The sequence below is a fragment of the Leopardus geoffroyi genome, chromosome A2, assembly GCF_018350155.1.
Source record: "Leopardus geoffroyi isolate Oge1 chromosome A2, O.geoffroyi_Oge1_pat1.0, whole genome shotgun sequence".
Classification (NCBI taxonomy): Eukaryota; Metazoa; Chordata; class Mammalia; order Carnivora; family Felidae; genus Leopardus; species Leopardus geoffroyi.
The window spans coordinates 36,581,338-36,599,387 of NC_059331.1; the positions used below are offsets into that span (position 1 = coordinate 36,581,338).

The 18,050-nt window shown below is 39.9% G+C and overlaps 1 protein-coding gene across 8 annotated transcripts in view; it reads right to left on the bottom strand.

Moving 5' to 3' along the window:
- The window catches only part of FRMD4B (FERM domain containing 4B), a 324,897-nt gene that overhangs the window by 204,146 nt on the left and 102,701 nt on the right, over window positions 1-18,050 (bottom strand). For 7 of the 8 annotated variants that reach the window (XM_045493504.1, XM_045493497.1, XM_045493503.1 and 4 more), the window contains exon 2: window positions 17,822-17,948. In XM_045493504.1, the coding sequence (XP_045349460.1) occupies window positions 17,822-17,917 (96 nt within the window). In that variant the 5' untranslated portion in view covers window positions 17,918-17,948. Of the gene's footprint in view, window positions 1-17,821; window positions 17,949-18,050 lie in introns of those variants that run through there. The other variant, XM_045493507.1, reaches the window with a different exon arrangement.

Genomic DNA, 18,050 nt, shown 5'->3' on the forward strand with positions numbered 1-18,050 from the left:
GAACCCAATGCGGGGCTCGAACCCACGAACTGTGAGATCGTGACCTGAGCTGAAGTCGGATGCTTAGCCGACTGAGCCACCCAGGCGCCCCATGACTTGGCTGTTTTAAATGGTCCCAAAGCATAGCCTTGAAATGCTGGTGAGAGTTCCTAAGCATAAGAAAACTGCGATGTGCCTTATTCAGAAAATGGGTGTATTGGATAAGTTTCATTCAGGCATAAGCTCCAGTTCTGTTGGCTATGAGTTCAATGTTAATGGAGCCACAATATACAGTAAATAAAGTGTCTTCAAACAGAAACACACATAAAACAAGGTTATGTATTGATTGGCTGATGAGGATGTTGTGACCAGAGATTCATCAGAGTCTAACCCTATATTTCCCCTAGGAGCTGGTTCAGCATTTGCTAATTTGGTACTCAAGGCAAATTTCTACAACCTAACTACCACAAAAAATAAGAACTGGCTGTCTATATTTTTACTGACGTTAAAAAGAAGTTGCTGTGGTGATCTCCCATCCTTTCTCATTTTAAATTGCCTTTAAGTCTTTAAGCCTTTAAGGCTTACTGAAGAAGGTTGAAACTATTATTTTTTTAATGTTTGTTTGTTTGCTTGTTTATTTTTGAGAGAGAGAGAGAGAGAGAATGAACAGGGGTGGAGGGTGGGGGCAGGGGGACAGGACACAGAGAGAGGGAGACACAGAATCCGAAGCAGGTTCCAGGCACTCAGCTGTCAGCGCAGAGCCTGACGTGGGGCTCGAACCCACCAACTGTGACATCATGACATGAGCTGAAGTCGGATGTTAACCGGCCGAGCCACTCAGGTGTCCCAGTTTTAACTACTTCAAATGAAGTTTTTGGGTTATTTCATGATTTTAGGTGTCCGTGATTCCCTAGTTTCTGGTTCTCCAGATAAATGGGCTGTTGCCTGGGTATATGTCATAGAAACCTATTTTCAATAAATTCTTCACTTGTAGATGATTTGAAAGCTCACAAACTATGCTCCTAGTGGTAAAACACCCCAAGACCAAAATCGCAGCAGGATTCTGTTAAGAGACTTGGCAGGTGAACGTTTTGCCATGTTATAAATATCCAAGACAGTTTTAGAGACTATCTGAATGATACTAAATATCAATCATAATTAACAACCTAAACCTAAGTATTCATTGTTAAGTCAACCAGGGTTTTATAGGAGACCTGGAGCCCTTATTATGGGTATGATTTTCATTTGCAAATGTTGCAAAAAATGCACTGGCTTTGTCCTCTGGAAACACATCATGTGAGGTGGGCCAGCAGGGGAAGTTATTTGGAAAAGGAAGAGGATGTTGGGAGTTGATACATCTGAGAGGTGAGGTGCAGGCAGAGCCAAAAAAAAAAAAAAAAAAAAGAAGTTGCAAATGCATTTAGAAGAATATTAACAAGTAAGCCGATGTGTCTTCTGAACACATAAACACGGACATTTTTTGTTAATGACTAACTTCTCCTGACTGAACAGTCTTTCTATGATTGCTGATGTAAACCCTGGCATTGACTGAGCTCTTCTTTATGACCTTGGCCTCTTCCTCAAGCATTTCTAAATATTAGATGACATTACAGTGCTTAATATACGCCAGGCACTATTCTAATAAGCAACTTTAAATATATTAACCCATTTAATCCCCAAATAATCATATGAGGTAGGCAGACTTATTACCATCTTCATTTTAAAGATGATAAAACTGAGACAGAGAGATGTCATGTAACTTGCCCTGGGTCACAGCGAATAACTGGCAGAGCCAGGATTTAAACTCGGGGAGGTTCGTTCCAGAGTCCTTTTCCTTGACCGTTATCACCACACTGCCTCTTAAGAAAGCACTGGATAATTGTGGACGGTTTACAGTGGCTGCTTCTATTAGCAGCAATATTCAAGTCATAACCACTCTTTCTCCTTTTCCATTTCTCCATCTTCCTCCCTCCTTTCTTTTCTCCCTCCCTCTCTCTCTCTTTGAGTTCTAACTTTCATATGTGGCATTCCTCGTTTTTGATAAAAATAAATAGTACTTTAACTACCATCATATCCAAGACTGAACAGTTCTATCATCCTCCATACCCCTTTGTAGTCAGCACCAGTCCCGACCAGCACCAACCCCCACCGGCCTGGAGACCAAGGGATTTCAGTCAGGGGTCCTGGATCCCCAGGGCATCCTTCTACAGGATTCAAGAATGGAACTTGGATAAGTGTAAAAATTACATCTTTAATTTTTTTTTCACTAACGTCTACTTAAAAAGGAGCATTTCTTCAGTTATGAATATGAGTAACAAACTACGTAAATATCAGCAGAACCCGTCACTCAGTCTCAGTAGAAATCAGAGAAAGTCTTCGATAGTGTTGTGTGGTTACTTACATCCCAAAATATTGTATACACTCCTGACCAGTTTGAAATTATGGTACATCAGATCTTGCTTTTGAACGCATTAATAAGCACTTTGTTATAATATCACAAATTTGAATATCGCAAATGTTTTCATAACTAAATATCATTAAATTTAATCTCAAAACTGTTGCCTGTGAAAGCACTCAACTACCTGAATGATATTTCAGCAGATGGAGTCCCTGGTAATTTATTCTACCATCATCCCAACCAACACTTGCCCTGAGTGCAGGATACAGAAATGATTATAATCCAATCACTGCCCAGGCTGATGAAGGAATTATGCACCTCCCTTTCGTAGGCTGAGCTGTGCTCCTTCACAGACAAATGCCCCTGGTGCCTTCTCTCAAGGAGGATGGCCAAGCAGCACGACCCACTTCTTCTACGGCGCTCTGCATGGAATGTGGAAGACTCCCTCTCTCCAAGCACTTTGCACCTGCCACAGGGCTCACAGAGAATGTACACACCTTCTTCTGAAGAAGAGGAACCAGCCATCTGTGAGCTCCAGACTGACGCCAAGTGGGAGAGAGAAGTCAAGACACAACACTTAACTCTCAAATTTAGGCAGAAGCTGAGAATTCACCTTCTCCAATATTTTGGAATTGTTTTGTGATCAGGACTGTATTATTAAGACCCGCTGCTTGTACTATGGTCCATCACCCCGAAATCAATGATTTCCTTCTTGATCAATTTTTTTTGACTTTATTTATTTATTTTGAAAGTAAGAGCAAGAGAGCACAAACAAGAGGGGCAGAGAGAGAGGGGAGAGAGAGAAGCCCAAGCAGGCTCCGTATTGTCAGCACAGAGCCTGACGCAGGGCTTGGTCCCACAAACTGTGAGATCATGACCTGAGCTGAAATCAAGAGTTGGATGCTTAACCAACTGAGCCACCCAGGTGCCCCATTAATCTATTAATGTAAAAAACAAATCAATGGGAAAAGAAGGATGGGAATATGCAACTTCCTAAGGGATACAAATGGCCAGTAAATACAAGAAAAAAAAAACCTTGATTTCACTGATAATCAAGAATAAATATTATATAACAAGATAAAATATTTCTTTTATCCAAATGTCAGAAGCTGAATTATTTTTATAATACAATGTAATTGATGTAAGACATACGCTGAATACCTTAAGTCCCAATGTGGAAATTCATATTTGGAATAAAAACAGCTCTTTTGGAAAAAAAAAAAAAAGATAAATTTGAAATTTGCTCAGGTGACTGGGTTGCTTTCTGAAGCTGATTTCAAGAGGCAAGACTAAAAGAATGTGAGATTCTAAATCGCAAATCCAATAAAAACAATATAAAAAATCATAGAGGCTGTCAATAAAAACTTCACCTTTTGGTCCTTAGAACTTGGCCACTGTGGCCAGACTGTGACTTTGAACAGTAGGAAAGTGGCTGATGAACTAGTGCTTTCCAAGATTTCCTTGTCTTATTATTTTCCACAGTGTTATCCTCTCTCCTCAGTAGTCAATTTTTCATTTACAGTATTTCCATAATGCTTTCTTAACAATTAGCCAATGTATCAGTGTCACTTTCCCCTCACGCTTCCCCAAGCACATCGCTTTCTTTGCAAAAGCAGTATTGGTCAGAGAGGACATCGAGTACACGTGAATCAATTCTGCTGCCATTAGAATGTGGACGGAGTTCAATTCAGCAGGAAACAGAAGCTAGAGAATTGGCGGTTAGGTTGAACTTGCTCACCATTTTGAGCCCCATTCCCCTGAGGGCAAGTGGGACCTTGTCCTGGCTGTGGCAGTCGCGTACTCTGTTCACACAGCGCACCCCGCTGGCCACTGCGGAAAGTTCACCTCCCGTGCACAATTTTAAAATTAAATGACTGCTGGTCTACCACTTACGTTTCATCTCTAATCAACTTGGAATTCAAGAACCAGGGCCGTCTTTTGCCCCACCTTTCATGAGGGCTTCGGCTGAAACACCAGTGCTTTAGAAGAGGAATAATAACAATAGTCTCATTTAATAAGTGAATTAGTTACATGTCCCATTCCATTAAATCCACCCAATCATGGTACAAAATAGATACACAATAACGTTAATTTTATAAATGAACCACAACACGATAGGTATTATTATTGCCTCTATTTTTCAGGAGGTTTGGAGTGGTGAAGGAGAAATTCGCCAAAGGCTCTAAAATAATTAAGTAGGCAGCAAAGAGTGGAACCCCATCTAATTCCAGAGTTCAAGCTTAGTGACTACAAAGTATTGCCCGTCTTATTCGTGAATGCTAAAAGAAAAAAAAAAAACACCTGAAAGATGACAATTCATTTCAAAGCCGACCATAACAGGTTAGGCCCTTTAATGCCTGATACTTGCTAAAGTTCGACAGAGAGCAGAGGCTATTTCCTGAGCAGCTTGTACAAAGTCAACTCCAAGGACATGCTAATCAAAATGGGGCATAAGCACATGATATCCATATCAGTCAGAAGTTAAACAACAGAATGGGCCAAATTTAAGTCTCTGGCACATGCTGGGATGTAACAAGCCTCCTGTTCCAATAAGGTACAGTATCTTTCCAGTGCTCTATGGATAAGGTACGGATAAGGCTCGGATGGGCTTATAATAGAGACTTTCATTATTGTGGAGCTAAAGTAGACTTAAAAATTTTTTTTTCAAGTTTATTTATTTTGAGAGAGCATGTGCACAAGTGGGGGTGGGGCAGAGAGAGAATCTTAAGCAGGCTCCATACTGTCAGCACAGAGCCCAACACGGGGCTTGAACCCACGAACTGTAAGATCATGACCTGAGCCAAAACCAAGAGTCGGACGCTCAACTGACTGAGCCACCCAGGTGCCCCCAAAATAGGCTTTTTAAAACGTGTGTGTGTGTCTGTGTCTGTGTTTTCAGTAGAGGCTACCAGAGATTACGTTCATCTGAGAGAGTCAACACAGAAGTTTCCAGAGGTAGGTGGAATTTATATCCTAAGCTTGGATGAAAGGATTTTTCCATTCTCATTAACAGCAACCCATTGGTAATGCCTGCCTGGGGCCCAGTGTCAGGAAGGACTGTGGGACTGGTTCTGAGTTTTACAAAGAAAGCATGCTTTGCTGATTAATAAAGTGTGCCCTGGCAAGCGACATGAGGGTGACACATTTGCTGCACATTTAATCATGACTAGAACATTCATGGAACTGCCATATTGGTTCACCACCACAGAGGTACCTCAGAACTGCCAGCCAGGACTGAGAGGAAAGATCACAGTGCAGACCTGGGAAATTTAAATTAGAGAATAATTTAACCTGTGAAAACATTAAGGTCTATGGGATTTATCCTCAGATGTGAGAAGGTAAGCCCATAGATGCTCTTGGGGGTCAAGATGACAGACAGGTCACTTGGCTAAGAAACAGGAGTGGAAAAAGGCAAGCAATATGGCTGACAACTTGTATTCCATACTGGCCCAGGAGAGTTTAGCAGACTTGCTATTTCTTCAGCTCAGCCTCATGGATTTGGGAAGTGTGACTATAGAACTTCTCATTTTTCTTATTTCTTTTCTTCATCATTTGAAAGGTTTTAGCAAAGTCTGCTTCAAAATGTCTGCCTGTCTCATGGGTGCTGAGGGAAAATAAAGTTTTGGCCAATGTTTGTCAGAATATAAATGGGAGGGGAGTGCCCCCTGGTGGTAGATTTGGAAAATCCCTAGTTATGTCCCAGATTCCCAAAAGTGTTCCAGGAAGCACTCAACTGCTCATGCTCTTCCATGGGAGCAGTAGTGGTAAAAGAACCCTGGGAAACAACTGTATATTATATAACATACACTAATATATTATTTAACATAATACATATGATTTCCCTTTCTTGGAAATTCACAATATTAAAAAAAATTGTTAATGTTTATTTATTTTTGAGAGAGAAAGACAAGAGGGTGAGTGGGGGAGGGGCAGAGAGAGAGGGAGACAGAATCCGGAGCAGACTCCAGTCTCTGAGCTGTAAGCAAACAGCCCGATGCGGGGCTCAAACTCATGAACTGTGAGATTATGACCTGAGCTGAGTCAGATGCTTAACCCACTGAGCCATCCAGGAGTCCCAACACAATGTTTATTAGTATGTTAATCCCTAAGAAGTCCCACAGTAAAGAAATTCTAACTCTTTGTAATTCACCATTTCCTAAATTTGTTTGAACATAAACATGATTATTTTTTAAATTAATGTAAGGTTGTGGGAGGCATGAATCTTAGGATGAAAGAAAGAATGTAAGAATCTTCTTTCGATATGGAGATATTCTTTCCAGAGCTTTTTCCCTGATAAAGCTTAGAAAACTTACATTTTTGTGTATAGCATTTTCTTGCACCTCCTTCAAGATTGGCATTACTAAAAAGCCAGGTAAATGTTGAAGAATAATTTCCAGCTGGAGATAAATTATTTACATATTTCAAGGCACAAGCTTTTACTGAAGAAAAGCTAAAAGAGTATCAATACTCTTAAGCTTTTCAGGTATAATCACCTGGTAGAAATTCTAGGCATGCTCCCCCAGTATATAGACAGCTCCCCTGATACTACTAGATGGGAAAGCGTAGTGGCTCAGAGCACTGTGGGCTCTAGAACCATCTTTCCAGGGTTTGACAGCCAGCTTTACCTCTCACCAACTGTGTAACCTTGGGCATGTTACATAACCTCTCTGTTCTCCACGTCCTTTCTCATCTCTGAAATGGAAATAACAGCCTTTCCTGGCTCTGTTGAAGATTAAATGAGTTAATATGTGTAAAGTCTTTAAAGAATGCCTGTGAGGTGGCTGGTAATTTCTTTCTGAAGCGGCACTACTAAAGTCAGAAGTATCATTTAAAGGATCACTTAAAAGGAAAATAATTTTTTTCCCTTTGAAAATATTGCTCTTTCATTTTGGGCCATGAGACCATTAGGAAATTTTGGCTATCACTAAAGTGCATTAGGGTGGTAATTTAGCTATTTTTACTTTTATTTGGAAACATTTGGAAATTTTTCCTCTTAATGTTATTTCAAAGTTGTGGTAAAACACATGTGAGATGAAAGTTACCATTCTAGCCATTTTTAAGTGTAGGGTTTTGTGCTAGTAAGTACATTTATATTGTTGGACAATCACCATCACCATCCTTCTCCAGAACATTTTCGTCATCCCCAAATGCCACTCTGTAGCCATGAGGCAGTGACTCCTCATTTTCCCCTCCCCCCCTCCCCCCCAGCCCGTGGCAACCACTATTCCACCTCTGTCTTTATGAATTTGACTAGTCTGGGAACCTCATATAAATGGAATCATACAATATTTGTCCTACTGTGTCTGGCTTGTTTCACTCGGCATAAAGTCCTCAAGGTTCTTCCATATTGTACCCTGTGCCAGAATGTTCTTCCTTTTTAAGGCTGAATAGTATTCCATTGTGTGTATAGACCACATTCTGTTTATCAATTCACCTGTCAATGGATGCTTGGCTTGTTTCTACCATTGGCGGTTGTGAGTAATGCTATGAATATTGGTGTTCAAGTATCTGCTCAAGAAGTCTCCACTTACGGGGGCGCCTGGGTGGCCCAGTTGGTTAAGCGGCCGACTTCGGCTCAGGTCATGATCTCATGGTCCATGAGTTCGAGCCCCGCGTCGGGCTCTGTGCTGACAGCTCAGAGCCTGGAGCCTGTTTCAGATTCTGTGTCTCCCTCCCTCTGACCCTCCCCCGTTCATGCTCTCTTTCTCTTTGTCTCAAAAATAAATAAACGTTAAAAAAATTCAAAAAAAAAAAAAAGAAGTCTCCGCTTACAATGCTTTTAGGTATGCACTCAGAGGTGGACTGCTGGATCATATGGTAATTCTAGCTTAACATTTTTTATTTCAAAAAATTTCTTTAACGTTTATTTATTTATTTATTTATTTTAAAAATTTTTTTTTAATTTTTTAATTTTTTAATTTTTTTAAAATATATGAAATTTATTGTCAAATTGGTTTCCATACAACACCCAGTGCTCATCCCAAAAGGTGCCCTCCTCAATACCCATCACCCACCCTCTCCTCCCTCCCACCCCCCATCAACCCTCAGTTTGTTCTCAGTTTTTAACAGTCTCTTATGCTTTGGCTCTCTCCCACTCTAACCTCTTTTTTTTTTTTTTCCTCCCCCTCCCCCATGGGTTCCTGTTAGGTTTCTCAGGATCCACATAAGAGTGAAACCATATGGTATCTGTCTTTCTCTATATGGCTTATTTCACTTAGCATCACACTCTCCAGTTCCATCCACGTTGCTACAAAAGGCCATATTTCATTTTTTCTCATTGCCACGTAGTATTCCATTGTGTATATAAACCACAATTTCTTTATCCATTCATCAGTTGATGGACATTTAGGCTCTTTCCATAATTTGGCTATTGTTGAGAGTGCTGCTATAAACATTGGGGTACAAGTGCCCCTATGCATCAGTACTCCTGTATCCCTTGGATAAATTCCTAGCAGTGCTATTGCTGGGTCATAGGGTAGGTCTATTTTTAATTTTCTGAGGAACCTCCACACTGCTTTCCAGAGCGGCTGCACCAATTTGCATTCCCACCAACAGTGCAAGAGGGTTCCCGTTTCTCCACATCCTCGCCAGCATCTATGGTCTCCTGATTTGTTCATTTTGGCCACCCTGACTGGCGTGAGGTGATACCTGAGTGTGGTTTTGATTTGTATTTCCCTGATAAGGAGCGACGCTGAACATCTTTTCATGTGCCTGTTGGCCATCTGGATGTCTTCTTTAGAGAAGTGTCTATTCCTGTTTTCTGCCCATTTCTTCACTGGGTTATTTGTTTTTCGGGTGTGGAGTTTGGTGAGCTCTTTACAGATTCTGGATACTAGCCCTTTGTCCGATATGTCATTTGCAAATATCTTTTCCCATTCCGTTGGTTGCCTTTTAGTTTTGTTGGTTGTTTCCTTTGCTGTGCAGAAGTATTTTTTAAATTTTTTTTCAACATTTATTTATTTTTGGGACAGAGAGAGACAGAGCATGAACGGGAGAGGGGCAGAGAGAGAGGGAGACACAGAATCGGAAGCAGGCTCCAGGCTCTGGGCCATCAGCCCAGAGCCCGACGCGGGGCTCGAACTCACGGACCGCGAGATCGTGACCTGGCTGAAGTCAGACGCTTAACCGACTGCGCCACCCAGGCGCCCCGATATTTATTTATTTTGAGAGAGAGAAAGAGCGAGGGGAAGCGTGAGCAGGGGAGGCGCAGAGCGAGGAGGAGTGAGAGCATGTCAAGGGCAGGGCTCGAATTCACAAACCATGAGATCATGACCTCAACCCAAATCAAAAGTTGGACGCTTAACCAACTGAGCTACTCAGGCACTCTAATTCTAGTTCAATTTTTTTTGAAGAATGGCCATACTGTTTCCCACAGTGACGGCACCATTTCACCTTCCCACCAATGCACAGGATTCCAATTTATCCACAGCCTTACCAGCACTTTTTAAATATACATATATAATAGCCATTCTAATGGATGAAGTGGTATCTTATTATGGGATTTGATTTGCATTTTCCTAATGATCGTTTAACATTTTTAAATGGTTTTCAAGCAGACTTCCATACAAAGGACACATATTTTAATCTCTATCATTCATTTGACATTTAGATATTCCGATATTTGTATATATCTTTGATGATTTTAAAGTTATTTCTTGCTTTGAAGGGAATAAAAGAACTTGCATCTGTTTTCTATTTATTTTAATTAAAGAAAATGTTTAACAGTTAACTTTGAAGAATGGAAGTGAGAGCCTTTAATATTCAACATCATAAAATATGTTTCCTGTTTGACTATCTTTACATAAATCATGCAATAATTTTGAAATAAAAACATTTTTAAAAATAAGAAAATTTAGAAAATAAGAACCATCATTTTGTGAGACTTCGGAGCCAAAAGAGAGTCTGTTTGTTTCTTTGTTTTAACCAAACTTCAGCAGGAAATTTGCGTACCAGCAGAAACACATGAAATTCCTCAACATTTAGTGTTCTAAATTTCTTTTTTAAGATTTATTTATTTTTGAGACAGAGAGAGACAGAGCATGAACGGGGGAGGGTCAGAGAGAGAGGGAGACACAGAATCGGAAACAGGCTCCAGGCTCTGAGCTGTCAGCAAGGAGCCCGACGCGGGGCTCGAACTCCCGGACCGCGAGATCATGACCTGAGCGAAGTCAACGCTTTTAGCGGGCTGAGCCACCCAGGCGCCCCTTAACATTTAGTGTTCTGAATGCCAGTCAGTCTCCAGGTATCTCTTTCAAACCCGGTTACTCACACCTAATGATTGCCTATTACATGCTTGAGAACATCCTTAAGTTATTTGTTTTCTTTTGAATTTATTAATTATTATATTTTTCCTTAAATGTACTTTAACCAGACTGTTTTTTTTCAAATTCTAGAAGCTACATATATTCCAGAGCTAAAAAATAAGCAAACAAACTTACTGGCTTCTAAATATGAAAAAGAAAACTACCCAAATTAAAGTAATAAATACTTAAATTAATATCTACAAAAATTAATGTATTGTCAAACTTTGTTAGTTGATAAACTGTAGCTTATATTAAATTACATTATGTTTTAAAGTAATTTCAAGTTACATTTTTTACTTGGCATGAATCATCAAGGATACATGATGAATCCTGAAGAATTATAGCCAATAAGAAACTAAATGAGTTTCTTGTAATAAATAATTTCAAAATGAATTAAAAAGCCTTTAAAAAGGGAAGAGAGTAAAAGATTATCTTTAATGTGGGATACATGTGAGTTTTAATATGCTTGATATCGTGTAGGGTGGGTATCTAAATGTAAAAATTGTGAGGGCTGACAAATATCCTTAGATGTCCCTCACCATAATAATTCAAATTAAAACAAACTAAACACATCAAGGGGCGCCTGGGTGGCACAGTCGGTTGACTGTCCAACTTTGGCTCAGGTCCCGATCTCATTCTGTCAGTTCGAGCCCTGCATTGGGCTCTGTGCTGACAGCACAGAGCCTAGAGCCTGCTTCAGATTCTGTCTCCCTCTCTCCCTGCCCCTCCCCTACTCACGCTCTGTCTCTCTCTCTCTCTGAAAAAGAAATAAACATTAAAAAAAATTTTTTTAAAAACAAACAAAAAAAAACCCCCAAATTAAACACATCAAAAAAACCTCTCCTCTTCAAAAGACACCATTGAGAAAAAGAGAAAACAAGGTAGACACTGGGAGAAAATATTTGCAAAGCAGACATCTGAGAAAGGACTTGCATCCAGAATATATAAAGAACTCTCAAATTCAATAAGAAAACAAAACACCTGGGGTGCCTGGCTGGCTCAGTCAGTAGAGCATCTGACTCTTGATCTTGGGATTGTGAGTTCAAGCCCCATGTTGAGTGTAGAGATCACTTAAATAAATAAAACTTAAAAAACAAAACAAAATACCGACTTTTAAAAAATGCACAAAAGAATGAATCAGTTCACTGAGAACATATACAGATGGCAAATTAGAATGTGAAAAGATATTCAGCATCAGTTGTCTTTAGGGAAAAGCAAGTTAAAACCACAACAAGTTATTACTACATACCTATCAGAATGGATGAAATGGAAAAAGACTGGTCATTCCATCTACTGATAAGAAGGTGAAGGAACTGGAACTCTCTTTCAGGGCAGGTGGGAATGTAAACTGGTACAACCACTTAAGAAAACAGTGTGACAATTTCTCAAAAAGCTGACATATACCTACCATAGGATCCAGCCATTCTCCTCCTAGATATTTACCCAAGAGAGCTGAAAGCCTATATCCACATAAAGACTTATACATGAATATGCGCGGTAGCATTATTTGTAATAGTGAAAAACTGGAAATAACTCAAACGCCCATCAATGGTGAATAACTCAACAAATGGAGGTTATTCAGGTAATGGAATCCGACTCAACAATATAAAGGAATGGAACATCATACACAGTACAGCATGGATGAATCTCAAAATAATTATGCTGAGTGAAAGATGCCAGACAAAACAATTTGTAGTGTAGGATTTCATTCATATAAAATTGTAGGAAACGCAAACTAATACACAGTGATAGAAACAAGATCAGTGGTTGCCTGGGGTAAGAGAGGAGTGGGATAGGGCAGGAAGGACAGATTACAAAGGTGCATGAGGAGACTGAAGAATGATGGATGTTTTCATTAACTTGATTATGGTGATGGCTTCATGAGTATAAACATATGCCAAAACGTATCAGGCTGCCCACTTTATTTTTTTATTTTTTATTTTTTGGCTTCTCAGCTCTGAGCTGCTGCTTTATTTTATTGCCTAAGCAGTGCCAAACATGCAACAAAAAGCAAGACACTTAAGAGTTCTCAGAGGATCCTCTTTCTTAATTATATTTGAAAATATTTTGCCAGTTTCATCTTCCCCCTCATCCTTCTCTTTGCCTTTTTTTGTTTCCTTGAGACATAACTGACATACAGCTCTGTGTAAATTTAAGGTGGACGGCATAATGACTGGACATACACACGTTGTGGAATTATTACCAGGGTAAGTTTAGTTAGCATCTCCCTCCTCATAGAGTTACAACATGTTTTCCTCAAATTTGACACTCTGTTTTAATTTATTTTTTTCTAAAGTAAACTCCACACTCAACCTGGAGCTTGAACTCATGACCCCCATGCTCTACTGACTGAGCCATCAGGCACTCCTCAAATTTTACCCTTTAAATATGTGCAGTTTAATTGCTGGTCAGTTCTGCCTTAATAAAGCTATTAGAAAGCCCTTAACTGTAACAATTAAACATGGCACAGGCATATAAAGAAGTAAGTAATCTCCACTCATCTGACACCATTCATGAGATCATCTCCTTGAGGTTTCCAACATGAAGTGCATGCCCTTCCATATATTCACTTTACTTATATGAACCTGTGACTACGTTATAGGGTTTACACATTTTGCAAAATGGATGACCCATTCAAATGCTATTTTCACGGAATTTTATTATGGTTAAAAAAATCTCTTATTATGCATAAAAACTTCTGGGTGTTCTGATATTAAGTCTCATTATTTTATAGCCAACATGCCTTAGATGCTTTACCAACAAAGGGGATGTAAAACTACAAATAGAAGCAGTTTCCTTTGCAGGAAATTACTAGATAGAGGAGTTGGTCTTCTTTGAGGGAGGGATAAGATCAAGTTCTTTCTATATCGAGAGCCTGTTTTCCACAAGATGTAGTTTAATTTAGAAAAGGAAAACTATTTCTTGTTTTAAACTGTAATTAAATTCTCACTCCAGGTTAAACATTGCACACACAGGGATGTGAGCACATTCAATTGGAAACAGACCTTTCAGGATTGTTTTTGGTTGTAAACTGGAAAATGGTACCAACTCTAGGGTTTTACCACAGGTCAGGATGACTTTTTTTAAAAAAACCCTTCAATTCAAAAAATGTTAAAAATCTATGCTTACTGTGAAAAATGCAAAAAATATCCAAGGATAGGGGATAAAATTTTCTTCTCTCCTGCTCTGCCCCTCATTCCATCTGTTAGACAATCACTGTCAACAATCTGAAGGTAACTTTCCAGACGATATGGTGCCTGTGGGCACACGTGTGTGGGGGCCTGCTTTTATTTTTTGTCTGCTCATTTACTTTTTCTCTCAAGTTTTAAAAAATTCTGATAAAATAGATATGACATAAATCTGCCATTTTCATCATTTTTAAATGTACAATTCGTTGGCATTAATTTCATTCACAATGTTGTGCAACCATCACCACTATCTACTTCCAAGACTTTTTCATCACCCCAAACAGTAGCCATTAATCCCATTAATCATTAATGCCCCATTCCTCCCTTGTCCCAACTCCTGGTAATCTCTACTTGCTCTATGAATTTTCCTAGTCCAGATAATTCATATAAGTTGAATCATACAGTGTTTGTCCTTTTGTGCCACTTATTGTAATGTTTTCACGTTTTTTTGCTTTTTTTCCCCTTTTTTAATGTTTATTTAGTTTGAGAGAAAGAATGTGAGTGGGGGAGGGGCAGAGAGAGGCAGAGGGAGAGAATTCCAAGCAGGCTCTGCGCTATCAGCACAGAGCCCAACATGGGGCTCGAACTCATGAACTGTGAGATCATGACCTGAACCAAAATCAAGAGTTGGACACTTAACCGACTGAGCCACTCAGGCACCCCTGTTTTCAAGATTTATGCATATTGTAGCATGTATCAGAACTTCATTCCTTTTTATGGTGGAAGAATATTCCACAGAAGACCAAATTTTGTTTATCCATTCATCTGCTGATGGACACTTAAGTTGTGTTCATTCGCTTTTGACAGACATGATCATAATATACACAATTTCAGGAGCTTTTCCCCTTTCAGTTAATACATTTCAGGGGCTACCTTGTCCTATTGGATGGAAATACCACCACTTATTTACTACTCTTCTATTAGTAGACACATAAACTGCTGCCATATTTTTGCTATTAAAACAGCGCTAGAGCAAACGTACTTGTGCATACAGTGTTTTGTATTCAGACCAGTTTGTCTGGAAGACAAACTCTTAAAAGTCCTATTATCTGGTCAGTGCGAATGTGCATTTAACATTTTGACAAATACTGCCAAGTTAGCTTCCAAAAATATGGCCACTGTTGACAGTCTCATCGACAGTGATCATGAGAGCCTTTTTGTCCATGTCTTTCCCACAAGGGGTATTTAGAACTTCTTTCATTCTTGCCAGTTTGACAGGTGCACTTGGGTATTTAAATAAGGTATACTATAATCAGGGCTGATATTCAGTTAGCAATGCATACGTGTAGCTGCACTTAATATTAAAATACAAAATTTTCTCCGTAGTGTTGGGCAACCGATCACTGCCCTGAGCCCTACCCTCGAACCCCGCCCATCTCCACACAATCCAGCAACTGAAGGGAAACACCCTGCCCGGCACTACGGCCTATACCCATTTAAGTTGGTCCTTATTTGTGCTGTGCAGTTAATGTTTAGAATCTTTCTCCTGCCTCCATGAGTCAAATTTTTTTGTGAGACCCATTGATTATCTCCTTGCTCTAATTCTGAATCTCTAGTCCTGTAAAGCGATCATCTGTCTCAATTACAACACCTGTGCTCCTGAGATCAGGGACCCTGTCCTTCTCATTCATTTTTTCACTCCCAGAATGTTTTTCAAGTACATCAGATACAGCAGTTGCTGGACCAGGATCCCAGAATATTATTGTGAAAACATCATCCCAGCCTCACAGGACCTACAGACCAGTAAGAAAGGTAGGAAAAATAACTGAGGAAGCAAATAAAGAAAATAATTCCCATTAAGAATGAGTGCCCTAAAGGAAACAGGCTCTGATGACAAGTTAATGAATGATTAACTTCTGCCCTCATTGCCTATCTGTATGTCCTTTCTTATACCTACTTTATTTTCTTTTAAAAATTAAAAAAAAATTTTTTTAACATTTATTTTTGAGAGACAGAGTGAGACAGAGCACGAGTGGGGGAGGGGCAGAGAGAGGGGGTTACACAGAATCCAAAGCAGGTTCCAGGCTTTGAGCTGTCAGCACAGAGCCCGATGCAGGGCTCAAACTCACAAACTGTGAGATCATGACCTGAGCCGAAGTCAGACGCTTAACCCATTGAGCCACCCAGGCACCCCACTTATACCTACTTTAAATAGCCAAGCTCATCGCCTGTCAGACTGGCAAGGATGAGAAAACTTTTGAACGCCCCTTGTTGCAAGGATATGGACAAAAAGACCCTCAAAGTTAGTGTTGATGAGAATGATAACAAATGTAACAGTGATATTTTTGGAAGACAGTGTCATGGAGGGGGGGCGGTGGTTCTCCTTAGTAGGCAGGTCTGAGACAGAAAGGAAAGTGCAAAGGAGTCAGGTGCAGGGAGGGAGAGTATACAGGCTGCACTGGGTAGTGTGTGCAAAGGCTCACGGGTAGTGTGTGCAAAGGATCTGTTGTGATTGAAAGGGTCAGGAACAAGGTATGAGTGAGCCCAGAATGCAAGTGGGAGAGGCTGGAGATAAACCCGGCTAGGGCCGGGTCACACCGTGTCTTACAGATTGCAGCCAAGAGTCTGAGATGACCTGCTTTGTAATTTAAGATCCTACACCACTTAAGTTTATACTCTCCAATTGTTCCCGAAGCACCTAAGTGACTACGAGTTTGAGAGACACACTGAGCCCCCTGTAGCTTTCTTTTATCCTTCCTAGTGCCCGTGGGTTCCCAAGATAGCAGCGTGGACGGTGCATACGCGCCCAGGGTGAGACATATCCGCCTTCACTTCCTTTGTACCCTTTAGGCTCCTCTACCTCTCTGCTCCACAGAAAACAACAGAGATTCCATCTCTGAAGGACACTTTACTCAAGGATAAAATCAGCCACTAATTATTGAGCACTTTCTATGTGCTCACCATTCTCCCAAGTGCTTTGTATAATATTAACTCATTTCATCCACGTATCCTCATCTACCCAAGAAAACGGAGGCGAAGGAAGATGAGCCATTTTGACCACAGTCATAGAAGTGGTCAGTGGAAGACCAAGAATCTTGAGTCCATGTCTTTGACTGCTCAAGGATAGTCCTCTCCAGCCGGGTTGGTGCGTGGAAATTGCAATCCACCTGTTTATTTCACTCAAGGAAGCATTTTGAGAGACTGTGTAAATGCTGTCCTTAACTGTTGTACATTCTGCTTGGATACAACTCATACTTTTCACATTATACATCAATCTCCCTCAAATCAAATATGGACTGTGTCAAATATGGATTTCTGAGATCACCTAATGTAGAAACATCCTGAGACATCATAGGCTAGCACTGCCCATGAGCCTGGCAGTTTGGTTTCCAGTTTGGGCTGCCACTGAAATATTTCAATTTCCTTCTTATTTTATTGTAAAAAGCCATGGAAAATAGGGGAAAGACCCAAAGGACTAACACTAAAGGTACAGAGCACACCTGTACTACAAGAAAGCTAAGGACGAAAATCACTGCATGTATAAAAATAATCAACTATTAGCTTGCTCAATTGTCCTCTGGATTTAAGCCGGTCAGTGTTCAACTGAGAACAAAAAGATAATAACTTTACAACTGTGTGTATAAAATATTGGAAATATATTGTAGGAAATGTGTCAACGGCACAGCACAGTTAGTACGTTGGTTATTTTGGCTTTTGTTTGTTTTGCTTTCTGAAAAGAGAACCCCTTTGTAAAAGGTAAGTCTATTTTTCAACTTTTGGACAGCTAGCTTTTATTTGAGAGTAAGGAATTAACTGTATTTACTAATTTTCTTCCTCATTTCTAGAACACAGATATTTTGATGGTAGATCATATTATGTATCCTATCCTATCCTATCCTATCCTATCCTATCCTATCCCCACTTGATAAGTCTCTGTACACTCACACACATACGTGTAGAAACCCACTTTCCTGTTCAGCATCAGAGTTCAGCATTTACATGTGTCCACTTACCTTTACTAGCAGGTATTCTTCTGACTTCCTCTTGCTTTCACTGTAATAATCTTCGGATTTTGTTTGCCATGCATAGTTGTCATCTTTTTCTTTCATACATTCTTTCTTCTGGATTTCTCACCAAAGCCTGTAACCCAGAAAAGAGACGCTCCTTAATTTCTGTAGGCACACAGGAAAGAACTAGAGTTCTCAAATCAGTGACACTTCTAATTTATTTCTAGTTTTCCCT